The sequence below is a fragment of the Ascaphus truei genome, chromosome 5 (genome assembly GCF_040206685.1).
Source record: "Ascaphus truei isolate aAscTru1 chromosome 5, aAscTru1.hap1, whole genome shotgun sequence".
Taxonomy (NCBI): domain Eukaryota; kingdom Metazoa; phylum Chordata; class Amphibia; order Anura; family Ascaphidae; genus Ascaphus; species Ascaphus truei.
This window is the reverse complement of record NC_134487.1, coordinates 124,473,260-124,498,145: the sequence shown is the minus strand read 5'-3', so window position 1 is coordinate 124,498,145 and position 24,886 is coordinate 124,473,260. Positions and strand designations below refer to the sequence as shown.

The window sequence follows — 24,886 nt, the reverse complement described above, 5'->3', positions numbered from 1 at the left end:
TTATTGGGGGGTATTGTGTGTATTGTAGGGGATATTATAGTGTATGTATTGTGAGGGTGTTATATTGTGGGGGGATATTGTGGTCGGGGGGGGGGCATTGTGTGTGTTGAAGTGGTTGGTAATATTGTGGAGGTATTGTGGGGGGTATTATTGATGAGGGGGGTAATTAATTATTATGGAGTATTGTGTGTGTGTGTGTGAGAGAGAGAGAGAGAGAGAGAGAGAGAGAGAGAGAGAGAGAGAGAGAGAGAGAGAGAGAGAGAGAGAGAGAGAGAGAGAGAGAGAGAGAGAGAGAGGAGGAAGAGAGAGAGAGGAGGAAGAGAGAGAGAGGAGGAAGAGAGAGGAGGAAGAGAGAGAGAGAGAGAGAGAGAGGAGGAAGAGAGAGAGAGAGAGAGAGAGAGAGGAGGAAGAGAGAGAGAGCGAGGAAGAGAGAGAGAGAGGAGGAAGAGAGAGAGAGGAGGAAGAGAGAGAGAGAGGAGGAAGAGAGAGAGAGGAGGAAGAGAGAGAGGAGGAAGAGAGAGAGGAGGAAGAGAGAGAGGAGGAAGAGTGATAGGGGGAGCTGAGGGTGATAAATAGAGGGAGGGGGAGGGGAGGGTGAAGGGGGTAGTGAGATAAGTAGGTGGGGGAGAGGAATAGTGAGGGGGGAGGAAAGTAAGTGAGGAAGAGTGATATCGTGAATGAGGAAGAGAGGGGGGAAAAGTAAAAGAGAGGGGGATAGATACATTTGGAGAAGGGGGCAAGTTTCTATTGTCTGGGTGAGTACCGAGTACCTGTAAGAATATAAATCTACTTTCACCACTGATTGTATCTTAATATGTGTTTGCCTAAAAATACATAAATAAGAGAAAGAAAAATAAATGAGGAAAGTGGTTGAAAGGTAAAAAACAAAAAAGAAAAAGGATGTTGAGGATGGGGTTGGTGTGTTGTCTTTGTCACAGCGGCTGTTGTTGGTTACACGGGGGACTTGCAAAAAAGAGGGGATACCGTGGCGGGTTTCGCAAAGAATTTAACTAAATAACCATCACTTATCTGTTATTCATCATAAGTATTTAACTATATGATTGGGCATATTGGATGCAGCACTGAGTCTTTTTGTCTTTTATTATATTACATGAGGTCACAATCACACACTATTTTGACACCAATATATATGATGTGTTAAGTGTGCGATAACCTTGCCAGATGGGGCTCTTTTTGGGTTCGGTAATGACTAATATGGGCATTTATTGGCGAGTAAGCCGGACTCACTGGGTGGTGGGTACCTGGGGCTCATCCTCACAACTGATAATGAACAAGACGGGTTGGTCAGGACTGTGCAGTAGAAGGTCATATGCATGTTGTTTTTGGTATATTCACATTTTCCTGTATCCTCAGCTTTACCAGATTGTGAAGCATTGCAGTGCACAGAAAATTCAAGATGTGCAAGCTACAGCACGGGGGCCCTTCAATGCCAATGCATGCCAAACTATGAAGAAAACGGCAAGCAATGTCAACGTAAGGCCTTCTGAGATCAGTGCTCAATTTATTGCATGCTTGCTGAAGCCTCACGGAGCTGCTCTATACCTGTGCATTATTAGTACTACAGTAGTCTGGTTTCTTTTCTAAATATTTTTTTTTTAAATAAATGACAGCTTTAAATATTTCTGCCTCTAAAAAAGTTACATTTGAAAACAGTTTTATCCCCCTTTGTTTTAGGGGTAAATATGTTACTGTTCTGTAATATGTTTTTCGACTGGTCACTAACCAAAAGATGTGTCTAAACCAGTGTTTTTCAACCCTGGCATCCCTAAAGTGCTCCCTGCAATTTATAGGTCATTTGAAAATTGTACCAAATACAAAAGAATGTACAATGCATCTCATATCAGACACGCTATTAGAGAGGGTTAGGGTCCCTTACAATGCATCTGATCTCAGGCGCGCTATTAGAGAGGGTTGGGGTTCCTTCCAATGCATCTGATCTCAGACGCTATTAGAGAGGGTTGGGGTTCCTTCCAATGCATCTGATCTCAGACTCGCTATTAGAGAGGGTTGGGGTTCCTTACAATGCATCTGATCTCAGACTCGCTATTAGATAGCGTTGGGGTCCCTTACAATGCATCTGATCTCAGACTCGCTATTAGAGAGGGTTGGGGTTCCTTACAATGCATCTGATCTCAGGCGCGCTATTAGAGAAGTTTGGGGTTCCTAAATCAAAAAAAGATTGTAAACCACGACTAGACTATTCAAATAGAACTGAAGGATTAAAGAAATGTTTACAAAGTGACTAAGCAGGTGTGATACATTACTGTCATATTGTTTGTGTAGTACAGAGCTACTATCCTTGGAAGTCATGCCATGTTGCTGTTAATAAACAGAAGCAAAAAAGTGTGAGGAGTTAAGGGGCGGTTCTACTTTTCATTTCTAAACCTGCATTTTCACTTTTTTGAAAAATAAGGTTGGTTTTTCTTTGGGGAGATGTTTTTTTATGCTTTTTCTTATGTTGTAAATATACAGGAAACCTTTTAATAACAATGTCCTGCTTGTTCAAAGGGATTAACCGGCGTTCATTTAAGCTTACCAAAGCTTTATAATAGCACTTTGACCACTAAATCACACCCTTTGTTATCAATTGCAACATTTCTTGAAACTACACATAATAAATCATTCAATTGGCTGAATATTTAATCCAACCTATGTTTATGGAATGGGCATTATTTGAAATATTCTCAACTCAGAAGCTTGAGACGGCAGGCGGGGTAGAAATAAGTAATACAGTACGTTACAGCTATGAAAGCCAAACAGCCTTTCTTCCATGAAAGAGCTCTCACATGAAAAGGCAGAAAGCAGAGTTCTGCCACAGTGCAGCTTAAATTACTTTAACAGCTTGTATGTATGTATCTGGAAACAAAGCTTTGCTATAAGGATATCATATTTTGCTTTTGTTCTCAGTTGCGTTTTCCTATTTTTTCTTCATGTCCCTTTTCTCTTCAGTACAGCAATAAGCTGTAGTAATAATAATGAGTATTAGATGTGTGCATTATAGAGGCCTGGCTAGCACATTACTATATTAAGTTTGATTTTAGTAACTGCTGTAGTTAGTAAGCTTTTTTCGCGTTCATTTTTGCAGCCATGTTTTTTATGTTGGTGTAATATTCAGAAATTAAGAATAGGTGTTAAAACCGAGTAACTATATAATGTTTGTATTTTACTAATTTATGTAGCCCCAAAAGTATTCTAGTTGCATTTCGCGGTGTCTTCTTATTAGCAGTAGTCCTTAAACTACAAAATATTACTTGAAGTTAACACTAAATTGAGCAGTGTAACTTATCTCTTTGCAACCAGCCACTGCTTAAAAGATCTATCTTCTAACGCTTTTAATTGTAACTAAACACATGCAAACATTCAGCTTCCCCATATCTGTGGCTTTGTCAAAACAACATTGATCTTTCCCACATGTTCTTTGGTTAGATGTCTTGCGGTAATGTAGACCCTGACAAACTGGTCAGGAACTACAACTCTGCCTTGTCCTCCTCTCTTGATCTACATGCCCCGCTTTCTCTCTGCCGCACTCGCCCTTTTAACCTTAGACCCTGGTTAAATTCCCATACGCGCATGCTGCGTTCCTCCACTCGTTCCTCTGAACGCCTCTGGAGGAAATCTCATACTCTCACAGACTTCCTTCACTACAAATTTATGCTATCCTGTTTCAACTCTGCCCTCTCGCAAGCTAAACAAGCCTACTTTTCTTCACTAATCAACATGCACAAGTCTAACCCACGCCGACTGTTCTCTGTCTTTGATACTCTACTCAAACCACCCTTAGCTGCCTCTCCTTCCTCCATCTCCGCTCAGGACTTTGCTGACTATTTTAAGGAAAAGGTGGAATCCATACGTCAGAACATCCCCTCTGTTTCTTCCTCCCATCCTACACCTCTTCCTAACTCTCCTCCTGCCTTCCTTGACTCTTTTTCCACTGTCTCAGAGGAGGATGTGTCGCTGTTGATCGCCTCTTCTCCCTCTACCACTTGCCCTCTTGACCCCATTCCCTCCCATCTCCTAAAACCTCTTGCTCCTACTATAATCCCTACGCTCACGCACATTTTTAACTCCTCCCTCTGCTCTGGAACCTTTCCATCCTCCTTCAAACATGCAACAGTCATATCATTACTCAAAAACAGCAAGCTTGACCCTACCTGTCTTTCTAACTATCGGCCTGTCTCCCTCCTGCCTTTTGCCTCTAAACTCCTTGAACGTCTTGTATTCGCTCGCTTGCTCCATTTTCTCAACACCTATTCTCTTCTAGACCCTCTACCATCTGGCTTCCGCACTGCTCACTCCACGGAAACAGCCCTCACTAAAATAACTGACGACCTCCATGCTGCCAAAGACAGAGGTCATTACACTCTGCTCATATTACTCAACCTCTCTGCAGCATTTGACACCGTGGACCACCCTCTTCTCCTTCACATTCTCCATACTCTTGGCATTCGGAACAAAGCTCTATCCTGGATCTCATCCTACCTCTCCCATCGTACTTTCAGTGTCTCTTCTGCTAATACCTCCTCCTCCTCTATTGATCTCTCTGTGGGGGTACCCCAGGGCTCTGTCCTGGGACCTCTTCTCTTTTCTCTGTATACACTCTCTCTAGGTGACCTAATAACATCTTTCGGGTTTAATTATCACCTCTATGCTGATGACACACAAATATATTTCTCAACACCCGACCTTACACCTTCTGTACAAACCAAAGTTTCTGAATGTCTCTCTGCTATATCATCCTGGATGGCCCTCCGCCGCCTTAAACTCAACATGGCTAAAACAGAGCTCCTCATACTTCCTCCCAAACCTCCTACTAACTCCTTCCACATTACTGTTGGAACTACGATCATTCACCCAGTAGCCCAAGCACGCTGCCTTGGGGTCACACTCGACTCCTCTCTCACATTTGCCCCTCACATTCAAAACATTTCTAAAACCTGTCACTTTTTCCTCCGCAATATAACAAAGATACGCCCTTTCCTCTGTTGCTCGACTGCTAAAACTCTGACTCAGGCCCTCATTCTCTCCCGTCTTGATTACTGTAACCTCCTGCTGTCCGGCCTTTCTGCCTCTCACCTGACTCCCCTACAATCTATCCTTAACGCTGCTGCCAGAATCACTGTACTCTTTCCTAGATCTGTCTCAGCATCTCCCCTCATGAAATCCCTCTCCTGGCTTCCGATCAAATCCCGCATCTCACACTCCATTCTTCTCCTCACTTTTAAAGCTTTACACTCTTCTGCCCCTCCTTACATCTCATCCCTAATTTCTCACTATGCACCATCCAGACTCTTGCGTTCTTCTCAAGGATGTCTTCTTTCTACCCCCTTTGTATCTAAAGCCCTCTCCCGCCTTAAACCTTTTTCATTGACTGCCCCTCACCTCTGGAATGCCCTTCCCCTCAGTACCCGACTAGCACCCTCTCTATCCACCTTTAAGACCCACCTTAAGACACACTTGCTAAAAGAAGCATATGAATAGCACTGTGGCTATTCTGAACACATGGCACATAAAGCTTGGCCCCCTGCAGATGCACTTACCAGAACTCCCTCCTACTGTCTCTGTACGTTCTCCCTACCTACCAATTACACTGTAAGCTCCTCGGAGCAGGGACTCCTCTTCCTTAATGTCTAAAGCACTTATTCCCATGATCTGTTATTTATATTATCTGTTATTTATTGGATTACCACATGTATTACTGCTGTGAAGCGCTATGTACATTAACGGCGCTATATAAATAAAGACATACAATACAATAATGTTCATGCTCTGGCTGCCAGATAGTGTAATACAATAAGGTATTTTACACTTTTTAACACTTTAACAAAAACGATTGATTTCCAGCTATTAATCCATGCACGAAAAAGGTTTGTGATGCTGCAGCTGATTGTGCCTACGTGGGACCAAATCGTCATAGGTGCACATGCAGAGACCGCTACAGAGGGGACGGACAAGTTTGCTTACCAGTTGATCCCTGCCAGGAAAACTTCGGAAACTGCCCGGCATCATCTTCTGTCTGTAAATTTGATGGTCCCGGAAAGGTAACATTGGAGATATCTGCAAAATGACAAAGACGTTCAGCACCTTTTGTTAAAGGCAGGTGGTACCTGTCTGAAACGGGACAACAGCATTTGTGAATAATGTTGAATTGGTACAAAATGGAGCATTTATTTCTTAAGCTTTACTTCCTGACAAGTAAAGATATTGCAATACGTTGACTGAATATATACAAATTGGGATTTTCACATTGACAAAGAGGGATATGATTGCTATTTACAAATATATCCAAGATATCCTTCAGGGAGCCTTTCATCCAATGAACCATACAAATGTCACATTTTCAGATTCATTTAAGATTAGAGGAAGGGAGATTTCAGCAGCAGCAGCAGCAAATGGAAGAGTTCTTCACAGTTAGAGAAATCAAAATGTGACGTATACTAACCATGGAGATTGTGATGGCAGATACAGTGGATATGATCGTTTTTAGGAAGGAATTGTGCTGAATACAGGGTTATGCAGAATACGTTTAACATAAGAAGAGTATTGATCCAGGAAAACATATGATTGTTAATTTGCCATTACTAGAGTCCGGAAGGAATTTTTTTTTTGGGGGGGGGGGTCATTTATCAATTACTTCTACTGGGAGAAAAACTATACTAAATGTATCAATTAAATTCCTATCCATTGAAACCAAAGGGATTTCTTCTTTGATTAATCTGCTGCAGTATTTTTGCACCAGCTTTTCTCCAATTTTGCCGTCACGAAGCTTGATAAATATCCCCCAAAGTTGGTATATGTTTCACTGGGTTTTTTTTGTTTGCCTTCCTCTGAAACAATGGAACCAAAGATAATGTAAAAGTATCTCCCCCAGTTAGAATTTAACTCTGATCAAATTTCACTGGCATACAGTAGGTCTTTTTTCAACCTAAATCGACTAGATTACTACACTTGCGACATTTGTATAGTTGTACAATAAAAATTAGGTATCTTATTAATTGCGTACTATTTATTTAGGACTGATGATTAAGTTCTGCTCATGATAGCATCAGATGGAATAAAAAATAAAAACACAAAATAAACAGGTCCAGAGTAAATCTTCACAAATCAAGAAAACATCAAAGTACATTTACACTGATCTAGGAAATGTGCTTCATTACCTTATTATAGCAATGTCCGTTTCCAGAGATTAGCCTTTCGCTTCAACTGTACAATGTTTAGACATCATATAAAGTCCTGGATAAAGGAGCTACACTGAACCACAGATAGGTGCTGGACATAGTTGGTTCAAGATTTTGCAATATACAGATTTAACTCTGCAGCCAAAGATGCTCTGCATTGCCTCTGGCAGCCAATGGGTTAGTACAATGTAGCTCTTTATGGGAACGTAGCATTTTTGGGATAAACCATATTTTTTACCCTCTGCCTTTTAGCGATCTTGAATATATAGTCCGGCAGCTTCTTTGTTTGTTTGTTTTTTTAACCCGGGGAGGTCCCCAGAACATAACCTCTATATTTTCAGATCTAGGGATCCCCCCTTTCCGGAGTTTCTTACCGGTGAAGGTACGAGCATTTCATCTCTCTCCACGGGAATAAAAAATGGTGGTTTAAATCTCCTGTGTCATGTGGCCCTATAGGAAGCTTTAAATCCCATTGCAAAACCAGAAAGTAATACCAGTACCTTCACCCAAAAATATTTTGGGAACCTTGGGATCCCTGGAGCTTAAAACAGCGCGGTTCAGCTCTAAAGACCTTCCAGGAACCAACATGTAAAAAAAAAATCCCATCCATTATTGCTATATTTTATTTCAGTTGGCCCTTATATTTTTTTCTTGTCACTAAAGGCAGCCAAAAATCCAGGGGCATATATACCTGTGGTCATTTGAATGCATGTAATGAACAATTGTACAATCGTATCAACATAGAGAGGACAGGACAGGACATTTTCCTGACACTATCTGTCACGGCTTTCTCTGAAGATAATAGCAGTTGTTGCTTCAGCAGGTGTAGGGGATGTGAATGTCTTAGCCTTGGCAATGGAAGAAAGAGTTCTCTCTGTGTTATTATATTCAGTGGAGATCTGGATTTGCTGAAGTGTTTTGTATACAGTGTAGGTCATTTTTTCCCCACTAGCAAAATGTATTACCTTTTATAGCTGAGTATCCATTCTAGGCTATAGACAGTGCCTCATATTTCCATGGTTTAAAATTATGACACATCAAATGCGCATCCGATGGTGTTCATAATAATTATGGAAAAATGTTTTCCTTGACATAATAATACAACCTTTATCTTTTAGACCTGGACACTGAGGTTACCTCACTTACTGACATTACATTACAAACCAAACCAGGGCATACAGTACTGTATGGTGCAGTAGCTTTAACTGGAACCGCAGATAAAATACAGATGCAGCGGCCATTATTTTAACAAATCACGCGGTGTATACCTCGGAATACCCACGTCATGGCGCGGGATTTCTTCCAACCGTGCCACCTTTAGACGCGAGTGCAGGCGAGTGCAGAAAATGGCATTTTAGTGTTCTGGCTTGTAAACCCCTGAAATTGACACAGTAGCACAGTACTGTACACATTACAATTCATGCATTTCATCGCATATAATTGCACACAATCCATGAAATTCAAACAAAGCAACCGCGATAAACACGTGTGCCTGGGGCGATTGGCTGCGTTAATGCCGCGTGGAGTGCAGCAGCGCTCACGAAAACGGCGCTGTGATTCCTTAAAATAACGGCCGCTGCATCTGTAAAGAGTTCTATTTGTTTTTCAGTCTCACTGTGAATGTAAAGAAGGTTACAGCAACTTCCAGTCTGGAAAAGGATGTCAACTGCTGGATGTCTGTAAAACTACGAACCCGTGCAGTAAAAATGCTAATTGCACGACTGTTGCACCAGGACGAACTGAGTAAGTGTTACCTGTTAAAATAAATACACAAGAAAAGTTCACCAACATATCCCAAGACCTTCACCTCACCGTTTAAAACTGTGAATCTGCAGTGTCTCTTTCTTAATCAAAAACCTAGGGGCATATAGTATGTATTAAGGCAAAAGTGGTTCAAATCTGGACCCCGGAAATCTATATAATGTTTTTCTTTGATACATCTTGTTCTTGTGTAATGGTTTGCCCCAGTATTGCACCACTTCTGCCTTGGTGTATAGAACCCTTAGAAAGAACCTGCTCCAAGTTGCTATTCCTTTGTCTCTGTGTGTCATTGTAAGTCTGCTGTTTAACTATGCTTTGTATTTTCACTGACCTACAGTCTAAAAACCCTTTATTTCCTGCCTTGGCGTCAATCCTAAAATGACTATTAATAGTGTTAGCGCAGAACGAAGTTGCTCAGTATTAACCCAAACATATATTTGATGCAGCCTGGATGTTTCATTATTTACGTTAAAAAAATGTATTATTTTTACAGTGTAGCTATTATAAGTAATACACTAATAATTTATATTTACTACTAGTAGTTATAAATAAACAAAATACACATAATTCTGTTTTTATTTAAATTGTACTAATTGTGCATACAATATAGGGGGTATGTAAAAAATCATTTAAAACAACAAATTATGTGTCATACTGTATGGATGAATTTCATGGCATGCACATTTTATTTTAAGGTTAGTATTAGCTTTTTAGTTATAAAAGTCTTGATTCAAATATTCTTAAAATAAAATCTTAGTACTGTACTTTAGAAACTGTAGCGGGAGGAGAATTGGGCTCTACAATAATGATTTCTGTAGTTTTAAAGGAAACAAGGGACAGTGGCCAATACTTCATTGAATAAGCTATATGGTGTCTTCCAATGCTTGAAGCTGTTTTATGACACTGCTTAGTAAATATGGGCCTGAAAGTCCTTGTAATTAATGTGATTGGGTATAAGTGTGTAGCACCTTTTCCCCCCATAAGTGAGTTCATGTAGCTACCGTGTGTATTCTGGTGCATACCTGTTGGTGTGACAGAAGGCCTGAGGGCTCCTCGATGTTGTGGGGAGACATCAGGTCCGGCTTTCAGCGCCTCCATCCCATGAGGATCCTTGTGTGACCAGGATGGTCCTCCCAGGCAATTCTTTTCAAAGACCACACCAAGGATGGTTAACTGGAACTTTATGTGGTACAGCAAGCATTGTCAGTCTTTATTTCCCTGAAGGCAGTACCCAGGGCTTGAGGCCCTAAGAACCGCTCCTCAGCTACCTTACCCCCTAACAGGGTATGTGGCCTCAGCCCACTCCTATCCAGGAAAGACTTTACTGGTGCTCTCTCCACGCAGGGAGGTCAGCACAGAACTAACTCCCAGAAACACCTACTCTAACCTTCAGAAAAAAAACCCTCCTTGCCAGGGGAGTGTCTTGTAAGCCGGCCTCCTATCAGGCATCGGCCCTCATAGTACCAGGCTAATCCTGAACTGTATTACTTTCTGAATGGTAGAACTGTATAGGCACAACCTATACAATAACATAACCAGGCCCTGAAGGATTTACTCCCAACACTGCCCTCTCTTTACTGGAACTTACGGTGCTGGAGGGGCCGGAGAAATTAGTAGCCAGGGGTTACCCCGCTTCAAGTGTTTATAATTACCAAAGGTAGAACTACTTAACGAGCATTGTATTTAAAACAGCAGTCCCACTTGGTTGATTGGTCCTATGGGACCAAATTGAATTATTTGCAGCTTCTGGGACCTCCTAGTTCATGAGATACTTACCAGTGAAGTTACAGGTGTCTGCGCTCCCTCCAGGAAAATCAAAATGGCCTCCAAATCCTGCAGGTCTCGAGAGCCAATAGAAAACTACAAGGTCATTGGTTGCAGCTTCCTATGGGATGGCCATATAAATCTGTTAAAAAAAACTAAATGTAGCACTGGTAACCTCACTGGAACTAGGGGGTTCAGGGCGGTACAACTTTGGAGAATCCCAGATTCCCATGCTTTAAAGAAGAATAAAAGGTTGGTTAGGCAGGACTGCTGCTTCAGGTAAAAATTAGGCCCTTCATCCATTACAAACACTTTGACCCACACTTACAAGTGCTCACTAATCACCAACGGGCAGAACGTGTGTGGCTTTTTGTTGGCTGTGATATTGATGAAACAGAAACATGGTAATTAATGTATGTTATGGACATGATCGCTCAAAACCTGGCAAGCCTCCAGACTGGGTATAGAGAGGGTTTCTAACGCAACAAGTCTTTTACTACTTGCTTGGCAACTTAGATCAATGTTTCAAGCTAAGTGGAACTGCAGCTTCATACAAACAGAGACCCTGAGCAGGATTGATTGACATTTCAGGAAATTGTGATTGCTGTAAGCTAATGGGAAACTTCTAACAAGCATTTCTAAGTAAGCCATCGTATACCATATATCTGTCTCAAGGAAAGAGATGCTAACACTCTGCACCACATTTAGGCTGCGGTCCCAGTCACTGCCACAGCGCACGCCTCGGCGTGCGCTGTGCGTGTAAGCACTGCCCCTCAATGGGGGAGGGCCCAGTACGCACCTTCCCGCTGAAGGTGCAGCCGCACCTTACTGCAAGATTTTTTAAACTCAATGAAATTGAGTTTAAACCTTGCGACGGAGGCGTGGTCACGCCCCCACCGGCGGTTCACCCAATGAGGGCGAACCTGACGTGTGACGTGATGGCCACGCCCCCGCAAATCCCCAACCACGCCCCCTCCCGTCGCAAGCTCCCTCTTCTCCTGGAGACCGCAGATCGCAGTTAGCGCTGTGCACGCGCCGCAGCGCCCCCCCCCCCCCCCCCCGCCGGGCGTGCGTGTCACAGTTATGACTGGGACCGCAGCCTTACTAAACCATGCTACGCCATAAAGCACCTCACAACCCATTCAAATGAATGGTATAGGGTCCATATTTACTAAGAGGTGCTATACTGTACCATCTTTCAGTGCTGAAAGACACTGTATGTCTCGTTCACTTTAATAGGCTGACAGGTGTCTTCTGGCGCAGGGAGGTCTCTTACGGCATAGTACTGCTTGGCAAATCTGGGCCTTAATGTGCTTATGTTTTGGCACCCTTTAGGAAATATTACCGATGAATATAGTGCAATCGTTTTGCTCCAGTTTTGCAGCTGGGAGACATTAGTGAATAAAAACCTATTGTGTCTATTTCATGACACAGACTCTTCTTTTCTGTCCCAGATGTGCTTGCAAAAAGGGTTATATTGGCGATGGTCTTGTATGCTATGGAAACATCTTGGAGCGCATAAAGGAGCTGAATACGGAACCAGGACAGTGGCAAGGGAAACTTTCTATTGCTAATCTCTTTTTTGGTAAGCATTTTGTTTTAGTTTATTGCTATTATGTTTCAAAAATCCAATTAATTTACTTTAAGGAAACGTTTCATCCCGGCGCCAGTACAAATGACCCAGATGATCCCTCGTGGAAAGGAGATTTCCCCAGCAGCAAAGGGAAGGGTTCTTTATGAAATGTGGAATTTATTACCCATGGAGACTGTGATGGAAGATAAAGTAGAGATCTTTAAGAGAAGGTTTGCCATATATTTAGAAAGGCAATGTATACAGGGATACGCTGAATAAGCTAAATCTAACAAGGTTGTCGAACCGTGGAGAAATCTGATGGCCATTACTGGAATCGAGAAGGATTCCTCCCCGCTCCCCTCCCCCCGTAGGCTAAGTCCCCGGTAGTGACGGTGGTGCGCGCGGCACACACCAGACACTAACCTTAATCAGGCAGGCCCCGTGTGTTCTCGCATGTTGACTCACGAAGTGCGGTGGTGCGTCAGCCAGCAGGGGAGTCAAGAAATGTGTCTTCCCGTGCGGCGACGCGGTCCAGTGGTGTGATGGGAGCCAATAGCAGCGGGGGGGAAGGGAGCAACAGTCCTATGTTTTGCAAAGGGGGATTTGGCTGTCAGGCTGAGAGAGGTCCGGTAACAGAGTGAGAATGGAGGGACCTCACCTTCTTAATGCAGCCCCCGCAGGGAGCCTTGTATGAGGAGAGTTACTTATCCATTCCAAGCCGAAGCTCTGAAAGCAGAGGGATGCCCCCCCCCCCCCCCCCCCCCGGCTGCGCCCCCCCGCACCCCATTTTGGCCACGCCTCCCATCATTCGCTACAGACCGCAGATCCCGGATTTAATCTGTGCATGCGCCGCCAAGACGCCAGGCGGGCGTGCAGCAGCCTACACCAGGGCCGCAGCCTTATGAGAGAGCATTTTTTTATTTGCCTTCCTCTGGATCAATATAATTATAAATAGACTGAGTATCTCACCTAATTAGGATTTAACAAAGGTTCAACGTGGACATACGGCTCTTTTCAACCTACATTAGTGTGTAATTATGTATAATAACTTGCACTTAACATAGCGTGTAACAATGCAGCCTCTAAATTCTATAACATTGTTGTTGCTTGTGTCATTTGTGAATAACAAACACTTGTACAGTGGTAAAGCTGTGCTAAATTTGTATTTCTGTAGCACAGCTGCAGCAATATCAATAAAAGATGTTCTTACACCATATCCGGAACCCTTGTTTGTGCAACACCAACTGGTACCAATGAAATGGTTCAAACGTTTCCAGAGTTGTTAATAAGAAAAACCTTATTGTTAAATGCCAAGTGTATAGCATGCTGCAGGGTGAGGTCTAGAACACGGGTATTAATAATCCGTCTTTGTAATGTTACATGGTGTTTCACTAGGTTTGGTAGAGGGGTAAAGGGCTCCCATTTACCAAGCAGTGCTAAGACTTCAGGCATGTCATGGCCCATCCATTTGAAAGTAACAGGGCAGGGGTGGCCAACTCCAGTCCCATCTGACTGAGCCACCTGTGCTGAAGCACAGATATCTTGAAAACCTGACTTGTTGCTGGCCCGTGAGGACTGAAGTTGGCCACCGCTGGAATAGACGGTGTCTTAAGATATTGCCCATGTATGTATTTATGGCTTCAGGGCCTAGTATCTTCAGCAAAATGGCCGCCTACATAAACAAGATCGTTGGTTCTATTCAGAAAAAGTCTAAATTAATTTCTTTCTTTTTACAAAGACTTGTACTCTTGGCCACTTACTGCACTGGGACCATTTACTGTGCTTGTACCAATAAACAGGGGCATCAAATGGGCGTCTGTAAGTATTAACTATATATATATACATCTCTACATCCTTAAATAAGACATTGGCTTCAGCTTAATCTATGTACAGTTAGTTTGTCATAATAACAAGTGAAATATAAATAAACAGCAAAAGTTTAATGGAGCTGAAATGTTGAACATTAACTTGGGATCCCTACCAGGAAGTATAAAATTAAAAAAGAAAGTCAAATAAGTTGAGCCAGCATGTTAATGAATTCAAAAAATACCTTCAGGTTTCTGCTTGCACCCTCTGGATATCCTAAAAATAAATGAATTGCCATGTCCTTAACTATCCCCTTTACCTGTGCCATTAATGTTGCAGTCCCACGTAGAATCAAAGTTACCTGATGACAGGAATTGAGGTGCAGTCTTTGCCTTAAAATAAAAACTTCAGACAAGTTAGAATATATATAACTGCTGGACCCCCGGAGGGAGGTTATTTTTCAGTTTGCCCCATTATGATAATGCGATTAGATTCATTCATACTCTGTCTCATAGAACCCATAAGAAAATGGCAAAGCGAGGCTATACTGAGAATGCAGTCAGATCAATCATTATAAAGTAAGGGAACTGAAACAATTCTATTGGTTACACATACTTCCAAGACAACTGCAAAATAAAATGTCAAAACACTTACAAGTCACCAAGATTGAAACCATGAAACATATCACCGCCTTTAGTTTATTTAGGTGTTAAGTGGACAGTCTAGGACATTTGGTCGCGGCTGTTTCGCCGTGACCACCGGCGTTCAGTTGTAAGTGGCCTCGCCCTAGGGACACTCAGCCGGCGGCTGCTTCGCCACGAATGTAAGTCCCTAGCCTTGCCCCTTACCCTAAAGCCCCCTAATACTAATGCTGCCCCTTACTCTAAAAACATTAACCTCTTACCTTAAACCCCATACCCTAACTGCTAAGATTCTTTAAATTAACCCTGTACCCTAACCACTATAACCCCTATAGTTAACCCCCTCCACTAACCACTATAACCCCTGTAGTTAACCCCCTCCACTAACCACTATAACCCCTGTAGTTAAACCCCTCCACTAACCTCTATAACCCCTGTAGTTAACCCCCTCCACTAACCACTATAACCCCTGTAGTTAACCCCCTCCACTAACCACTATAAACCCTATAGTTAACCCCCTCCACTAACCACTATAACCCCTATAGTTAACCCCCTCCACTAACCACTATAAACCCTATAGTTAACCCTCTCCACTAACCACTATAAACCCTATAGTTAACCCTCTCCACTAACCACTATAACCCCTATAGTTAACCCCCTCCACTAACCACTATAACCCATGTAGCTAACCCCCTCCACTAACCACTATAAACCCTATAGTTAACCCCCTCCACTAACCACTATAAACCCTATAGTTAACCCTCTCCACTAACCACTATAAACCCTATAGTTAACCCCCTCCACTAACCACTATAAACCCTATAGTTAACCCCCTCCACTAACCACTATAAACCCTATAGTTAACCCTCTCCACTAACCACTATAAACCCTATAGTTAACCCTCTCCACTAACCACTATAAACCCTATAGTTAACCCCCTCCACTAACCACTATAACCCCTACAGTTAACCCTCTCCACTAACCACTAAAATCCCTATAGTTAACCCCCTCCACTAACCACTATAACCCCTTTAGTTAACCCCTCCACTAACCACTATAAACCCTATAGTTAACCCTCTCCACTAACCACTATAACCCCTATAGTTAACCCCCTCCACTAACCACTAAAAACCCTATAGTTAACCCCCTCCACTAACCACTATAACCCCTATAGTTAACCCCTCCACTAACCACTATAAACCCTATAGTTAACCCCCTCCACTAACCACTATAAACCCTATAGTTAACCCTCTCCACTAACCACTATAAACCCTATAGTTAACCCTCTCCACTAACCACTATAAACCCTATAGTTAACCCCCTCCACTAACCACTATAACCCCTACAGTTAACCCTCTCCACTAACCACTAAAATCCCTATAGTTAACCCCCTCCACTAACCACTATAACCCCTTTAGTTAACCCCTCCACTAACCACTATAAACCCTATAGTTAACCCTCTCCACTAACCACTATAACCCCTATAGTTAACCCCCTCCACTAACCACTAAAAACCCTATAGTTAACCCCCTCCACTAACCACTATAACCCCTATAGTTAACCCCTCCACTAACCACTATAACCCCTATAGTTAACCCCCTCCACTAACCACTATAACCCCTATAGTTAACTCCCTCCACTAACCACTATAAACCCTATAGTTAACCCCCTCCACTAACCACTAAAACCCCCATAGTTAACCCCCTTCACTAACCACTATAACCCCTTTAGTTAACCCCTACCTTAAAACTTACCTTATTGTAGAAGTGGCCTGCAGCTCAGTGTCCAGCAGCGGAGTGGCTGCGGTGGAGGGTCCGTCAGCGGCTAAACACCCGCGGGGACTTGATCACTACAACTAAGTGCCTCATTCCGTTATGAGAAACGGTACCATTAAGACTTTGGAAATATCCCCTGAAATAACTTATTTATGACATAAGGGCATTCAATGAACAATAATGTGATTTGAAAACTCATGGGCTATTATTGCATGGGAACTGGCACCTTATGAGGGATCAACAAGAAACTCCATATGATGATTTTAAAATGATTACGAATGGAGCTGGAATGCCAATTGGGAATGGATACATGCCTTTTCTACCCCTTTTCCTTATTTAAAGCAGAATTATTTGTTGTGTTGAGCTACTGTATACAATTATTTGTGTCTGTGCTTAGAGATCCAGAAACATTATCTTTAAACGTACTCCTTCTGTAACAAAGACCTGAAGAGATGTTTTCTCACAGCATTCTCAAAGTGCAAATCCCTATTCAGCGTTTGACAGTGTTATCGAATTGACAATAGCAAAAAAACATATAATACTTAGGGACAGGAGGACCTTCTTTTTTTTTTTGAACTCTCAACTCTTGATCACGACTCATCTGTCAGACAGAATGAGACAACATATCCATGAATAAAATATTAAAACATCAATTGATGTCTTAAACATGTCATGTTTACTTAAGGTAGTACAGGCATACCCCAGTTTAAGTACACTCACTTTAAGTACACTCGCGAGTAAGTACATATCGCCCAATAGGCAAACTGCATCTCACGCATGCGCCTGTCGTCACGTCCTGAACAGCAATACCAGCTCCCTACCTGTACCGAAGCTGTGCGCAAGCGGGGAGACTATAGAGCCTGTTACAAATGCGTTATTTACATCAGTTATGCACGTATGTGACGATTGCAGTACAGTACATGCATCGATAAGTGGGGAAAAGGTATTGCTTCACTTTAAGTACATTTTCGCTTTACATACATGCTCCGGTCCCATTGCGTACGCTAATGTGGGGTATGCCTGTACAAGGTATTCTGTTCTGCTGGCCATTCTTGGGCAATTACTAGCCAGAATTTTAACTATTCAGAAATTAGTTCAGATTCTGCCTGGTAATTATAATTTTGGTAGCTTGTTTTTCTTTTGCTTTACGTACACTATAATTTATACTGCTGTGCATCATTTTTTTATCACGTTCTAATCAGTCTGTTTCATTCTAGCTACAGAATCTTCTATTCAATACAGAGAGTATGAAGTACTTTGTAAAACTCCATATAATTGCGGGTCAGTTAAATAGTGATGTTCTCAATAAAACAGATGTAATTTATACTTTGACTGGGAAATCAGGAGAGATAACAGCTGGGGATAAGGTAAGAACATTTGCATCTTTTCAATATGAGATCTGTTAGTCCCAACAGAATATTTCTGAGAAATATATCTTTGTAAATTACTGCATGTTTGCAGTGTTTCTAACCCTAATACGAAATATGCTAAAAAGAAATGACGGTCATCCAAGAAAATGTGCCTTACAATGTAATGCTATACAGTACAGTATGCTGTTGTTATATAGAATGTTCATGTTATATAGAATTGTATTGTATTGTATGTCTTTATTTATATAGCGCCATTAATGTACATAGCGCTTCACAGTAGTAATACAAGTGGTAATCAAATAAATAACAGATAATATAAATAACAGGTCATGGGAATAAGTGCATCAGACATAAAAGTAACATTAAGGAAGAGGAGTCCCTGCTCCGAGGAGCTTACAGTCTAATTGGTACTGCTGCGGCCGAGTTTATTCGAGCATTTGCCCGTTCTCGGCCGCAGCAGTTACCTGGCGCGCGCCGGAGGGTGCTGGGCGCGCGCCGAAGCAGCGGAGGAGAGGCCCGCCGATCGCGGCTTCCCCCTCTCCTCTCCGGGTCCGCCGGGTCCCCCGGAACCCCCTGCCGCCGTCCCCCACATCGCGGGACACCAGGGCTCCCTCGGGGAGCCCTGGACACGCGTGCAGGGGGCGCAGGCACCCGATGACGCGTGACCGCGCATCGGTGACGCGTGGCACGCCGAGGGGATGCCACTTGCAAGCCGGGAAATCTCCCGGCTTGCGGAACTGGCCACACTTCAATAAAGTGTGTCGCCAGTGTAGGTAGGGAGAACGTACAGAGACAGTAGGAGGGAATTCTGGTAAGTGCGTCTGCAGGGGGCCAAGCTGCTCTTGTTATCTGGTATGCTCCTGTTATATATAGTATCCTCCTGTTATAAAGAATGCTCCTGTTATATAGTATGCTCCTGTTATACAGAATGCTCCTGTTATACAGAATGCTCCTGTTATACAGAATGCTCCTGTTATACAGAATGCTCCTGTTATACAGAATTCTCCTGTTATACAGAATTCTCCTGTTATACAGAATGCTCCTGTTATATAGAATGCTCCTGTTATACAGAATGCTCCTGTTATACAGAATGCTCCTGTTATATAGAATACTCCTGTTATACAGAATGCTCCTGTTATACAGAATGCTCCTGTTATATAGAATGCTCCTGTTACTGTATATGGAATGCTCCTGTTATATAGAATGCTCCTGTTATATAGAATGCTCCTGTTACTGTATATGAAATGCTCCTGTTACTGTATATGGAATGCTCCTGTTACGTGTGTAACAAGTTGTAACACAATAGCACTGCAATGGTTCTTCTTTGCTATACTAAACAGCCACCATCTTTTACTAATTGGATTTGTTTCCTCCAGGCCCAGACCAGCTTTTTGGGACAACCAATTAATAACCTATTCAAATGCATATTTTATTTGTATTTGCAAATCATCAGTTATTTTATACATTTGGTGGGGCTACTAGACTCTGAGGAAAACTTTGCGGGTCACTGAAGTGGGGCATCCCACAATATGTACAATGTAAATATAACAGAAACCTTTGGAAAGTGGTGTCTGAATGGTTTTGGGGTTCTGAAGCTTGATGGGTTATGCAGCTGTTCTTGCTTGGAGGTGTGGTACCTCCTCCCCCGGGGTTTAAAGCTCGCCCCGCCCCACTTCCTAATTAGCGGTTTTTATCATGATCCTGTGTATCACAGACCCAGTATGGTCTCTCCCTCCAGCAGAAAAGAGAGGTACATGAGAATTGTGCCAGGTAGTGTTAGGACCTGCAGATTGGGCATGCCGTGAAGTGGCTGCAGGCTTATAACCTTTTGGCCAAAGGGTTTAACTAAATGACCCTTTTCATGAGCAGATAAGCACTGAGGTATTGCACTATATGTTGTGTCATTTTGTATGATGCGCTGGCCTTTCTGTTTTTGTGGTGACAAAAGAGTTTGACCTCTTGTTTAAGTGTTTCCATAAAGCATCCACCTCCCGTAGAATCACACATCTGATCAATACTTTTTTTTTGGTGAGACTTCGGCCAGTTTATGGGATGTGGAAAGAAAATGAAAAAAAAAGGATACAAATTCTCAGTGCATTCATAAAAAATGCATCAACTGGTAACAAATCTCAGAAAGGTTTAGAGATCCTATGGAATCATTATTGATAGGCCTGGGTACACCATTTCTGTTACAGCAACCATGAAATGTGCAGACATTCTCCTTGGAGAGTTACTAAGTACAGTGTGTAGTCATTTCATGTAAGGAGATTGGAATGCTGGTGCACTCACTCATCAAAGCTTGTCACAAGGCTAAGGCCCAGATCAACAGAGCTCTGTTAAGTGTCTTTACATGACTTTGGGCTCTGGTCCCGCTGCGTCCGGCGGCCGCGTGCACGTTCCTCAGCAGCAGGGGTATCCTTCCGAGCCGGTCCCAGTCCCCCCTCGCTGCACGGCTCACTATGCGCTGTGACGCGTCAGCCGGCAGGGGATGCAAGAAAATTGCGATCCCGAGCGGTGACGCGTCACGTGGTGCGCTGATGAGCCTATCAGCGGCGGGGGCGGGAGCTGTCAGAGAGCTTCCTCCACAAGGTAGGGTGTGTGTGCGTGTGTGTGTGTACCGGGGGGAGGGATCAGCATGGAGAGGAGGGCATTTGTGGGAGGGGGGAGCTGCTTACCTTCCAGCATGCAGCCGGCAGCAGCTCCCACCTGCAGCCCGGGAGACTGACCCCCGCTGCAGCCATCCGCTGGAGGGGGGGGGGGGTGGTTCTGGATGGGAGCAGCAGAGGGCATGTGGAGGGGGGGAGTAGCACGGAGAGCAGCAGAGGGCATGTGGGGGGTCCCTCCTGCAGCCCGGGAGACCCCCGCTGCAGCCCTCCGCTCAAACCACTCCCCCCCGGCCGCCGCTCCCGCTCCCTACAGACCGCATATAGCGGTCAAGTGCCTCTCCACGTGCCGCCTGTCTGCAGTGCGGGCGCGTGGTCTGAGGCAGCGGGGCCTTAGCTTAATGAGGGATGGGAGGGTAGGGGGAGACAGATAAAGACAAATGCGGTCAGATTACTTGTTAGAGATATATATATATATAAAATGGAAATATTACTGCAACCCTGCCTTTCACCATTATCACCCAGCACACAGCACTTTCACTGCAGCAAGGGATTCTGGGAAATGACATGCAAATGAGCACGCAGTGTCACCTTTTGCTTCAAAACCATTCAACATGGTTCCCCTATAGGCTTAAGCTTGCTGCATGGTCACAGCTTTGAGCACAGCCAGGGTTAAGATGCATAGCCAGTAAACCCACCCATAGACAGACTGTTTCGACCTTAATGGGTCTCTTCGGTGTGGGGTTGATTATACTGGCTATGCAAAAATGAAGCAGGGATAGGTTTTACCATACTTAGTTAAGTTATGGTGGGTAAAAAAAGGGACAAAAATCCTCCACAGTAAAGCATATAGCAAATGGAAATATTACTGTATGCTCCTTTGCATGTCTTAGACAGGTCTGCAACCCCACCATTCACCATTATCACTCAGCACACAGCACTTCCACTGCATGCTGCAGTGGAAGTACTGTGTGCTGAGTGATAATGGTGAAAGGTGGGGTTGCAGACCTGTCTAAGACATGCAAAGGAGCATACAGTAATATTTCCATTTGCTATATGCTTTACTGTGGAGGGTTTTTGTCCCTTTTTTTATATATATTGCTGCAGTGGAAGTGCTGTGTGCTGAGTGATAATGGTGAAAGGTGGGGGTATATATATATATTACTTGTGAACACGTTCACGTCTTAGACAGGTCTGCAACCCTGCTTTTCACCATTATCACCTAGCATACAGTGCTTCTACTGCAGCAAGGGATTATGGGAAATGACATGCAAAAATGAGCACACATACTGTGTGTGTGTGTGTGTGTGTGTGTGTGTGTGTGTGTGTGTGTGTGTGTGTGTGTGTGTGTGTGTGTGTGTGTGTGTGTGTGTGTGTGTGTGTGTGTGTGTGTGTGTGTGTGTGATCAGAAAGACATGTGCGTACACGCATGCGCATATACAGATTTCACCCAAACCAAAATCAAAAAGACCACCTTCCATCATATTACAGCGTCTTCTTGTACCAATTTGGTTTGGGTGAAGTATTTTTATATTTTATTGTTCTGATTTGTGCACTTGCTTTTTTATGACAGTGTGATGGATTAAATAAGATCGATAAGATCGATAAGATCGATAGATAGATGAGATATACAATGGCTGTTTTTGCATAGCTATTAGCTCTGTGGTTATGCGTTAATCTCAGGGAAAATAACATCCATTACTGGTTTTGCTAACATGATGTTACGAGCCCTGATAGAGCTTTGTAAACCTGACCCTAAGTGAGCTCCCTTGTGGACCATACACTCCACCCCCAAGAAGTCAGAATCTTAAGTGAAACTGCAATACGAGAAAACTGTGATTCTCTGATTTTAATATCTCTGTCTATGTCTTTCTAGAAAAATCCATTCCAAATAAGGATTCGTGGAAGTAAGAAGAAAGTGAAAGTCCTAGAGCAAAACATAATTGCTTTCAATGGGGTCATACATATTATTGATAAGACTATTGAATGTGTGGAACCAACTCTTGAGAGCAATAAAAATGTAAGATATGTTTAAATATCAAAGTTAAATCTGTGAAATAATAATAGCAGAGTTTTGATACAAAAAACCACAAGGATGAGCGCTAACCACTCTAATATACAGTGATATACCTATCTAAATGTACATTTTCTAAATTCCTAAACTAAACAATTGTTCTGGGTGCTGCTGGATGGAGACTGAAATTGATGATAGAGAAAAAAAAGCACAACCTCAAAAAACAGGTCCTCCGTCACCCTACGCATTTCACAGCCCCTGAGGAAACAGGTGCTACCTGTAAAATGCGTAGGGTGACTGAGGACAGGAAGCAGAGGTGGACAGTGAATGCCGGAAGTGACATCAAACGACGGCAGAGACTGATACACGAGAGACGGGGATTCCTTTCCGCACTGGCACCAGTGACTCCTTTACAGTTAAATTCTGTACAAAGTGTGAAAGGTCTGGCACTTTGTGAGTTGTTCGGGAATTATCCCTTTTAAACTTTAATAAATGTTTCTTCACATTGTGCTATGAGGCTGCTCTGTTTATTTACAAGCGGAAACGTCTGTGGAGAGGCAAGAATATGAGACGGACCACGAAAGATACCTATTTAGTGCCTATTGTCAAGGCACTCTGTTTATTTATTTATTTATAAAATGTTTTACCAGGAAGTAATACATTGAGAGTTACCTCTCGTTTTCAAGTATGTCCTGGGCACAGAGTAAAAGTATGTGAAGTCATATCTTACCATATCTACCTGTGGATCTATTTTTGAACCCACTTCACCATATATCTTTCTATATCATCAATAATAGTGTGTACAATACAGTAATTGATAAAATTATTAATAGAGATGTGCAAACTTGTCCGAGACCGCTCCCAATTTTTTGCCATGTTTTTTCAGTTAGAAAATGTACTGAAAAGTTCTTAACTTTTAAGCCTTCAAAAATAGATCAATTGATTGGGTATTTTGGTTAAGTAAAATGAACATATGTCCGGCCTTGTCTTATACTGTACGTTGCATCATGCCAATGTCATATTTTCTTTTCTTGATGAATAAATGGTAATGTTGCCCCTTGCTAATGACTGCAAACAAATTGTCATTGTACAGAAAGCATATGACATAGCTGGCACATCATTAATATTGTATGTCTACGCTACCATTCTGGTAGTGTTTGTTTTAGCTCAGTACTCCTGATGTCTAGTTGCAGAAGAGCTTACACACTGGTATACTAATACATTTTGAAGGGCCCCTTTGGTATCTGTAATGTTTTTCAGTAGGAAGTCAGGATAGAACAGAGCTGAGAAGCAAGGTCAATGTGATCATATATGTGCTAAGAGATACAGTAGTGGTAAAGGCCAGGGTTGCAGACCTGTTTGAGACATGTGAATATGCTCACACGGGTTATTTTCATTTGCTGTTTACTTCAGACAGAGACAGAATAAAAATAACCAATTAGTGTCTCATTGAAAAAATAAGAATATACTTTCGTAACCTATTTAAAGCTGCAGATCAAGCAATATCTTACGTGTGTGTTTGTTTATTAATAAATCAGTTTTGTACTATGAGAAAATACTTGTAGCATTTTTTCTTATTTTTTAAAACAACTCTGAATTACATTTTTAATGTATTATAATGTAACAAGCATTTTTTGTTTCTATAGCAACCATTTACAAAGTCACATCCCCTCCCTCTTCTGTAACAGACTTGGGCACACCCCTTTTTGAGCCCTGCCCTCGCTCTAGCAGTGCAGCAATTGTATCTAGTGACTGCCTGGTCACATGATCTTCCCCACAGAACTTTGCATCTTTGGTCCTCTTCTGCTGCATAGACAGCCATTAAGTGAACCACTGAGCCGAATCTTCGCTAATTGATCACAGGAGAACGGATCGATCGGCAACTTAGCTAATTACTTATCATTGTGTGGATTGTATTGATGCACATAAAGGGGAAAAAATTATATATATATATATATTTTTTAAATGGCAGCTTGGACTGCTGCTTTAAATTATAATATTGATGAGGAGGTGTTGCCCAAATGCATGGCCAACATGATGAGAATCACATAGTAATGAATAGTGTATACGTTTGCTTGCTCTCATATATTTATTTCTAATGGATTTTTCCATCCCGCAATTTCCTTACTTATGGGAGGCAGATTGCTTGGGAGAGGCAAACTAAATTCTATACTGCAACAAACCCTCATTTGGTTATTTACTGTCATACCTTTAGAAACATTACATTGGACTGACTTCTAAACTCATACTTATTGGGGAACAGAAGCTGATCTATGCTTGGACATGCTTAATTAATATGAGATAAAGGAAGTGCAGCTTGAAGTCAGCGATAGAAACAACCATATGTTTTTGTTTGCATAGTTTAACCCTTTTGTTGACAGTG

At 42.5% G+C, this 24,886-nt stretch overlaps 1 protein-coding gene across 1 annotated transcript in view; it reads left to right on the top strand.

The window, feature by feature from the left end:
* The window catches only part of STAB2 (stabilin 2), a 182,053-nt gene that overhangs the window by 34,244 nt on the left and 122,923 nt on the right, over nucleotides 1-24,886 (top strand). Inside the window, exons 7-13 of the mRNA XM_075600600.1 lie at nucleotides 1,375-1,494; nucleotides 5,863-6,059; nucleotides 8,806-8,939; nucleotides 12,176-12,306; nucleotides 14,033-14,112; nucleotides 17,734-17,883; nucleotides 22,366-22,509. Coding sequence (XP_075456715.1) covers nucleotides 1,375-1,494; nucleotides 5,863-6,059; nucleotides 8,806-8,939; nucleotides 12,176-12,306; nucleotides 14,033-14,112; nucleotides 17,734-17,883; nucleotides 22,366-22,509 — 956 coding nt within the window. The remainder of the gene's footprint in view (nucleotides 1-1,374; nucleotides 1,495-5,862; nucleotides 6,060-8,805; nucleotides 8,940-12,175; nucleotides 12,307-14,032; nucleotides 14,113-17,733; nucleotides 17,884-22,365; nucleotides 22,510-24,886) is intronic.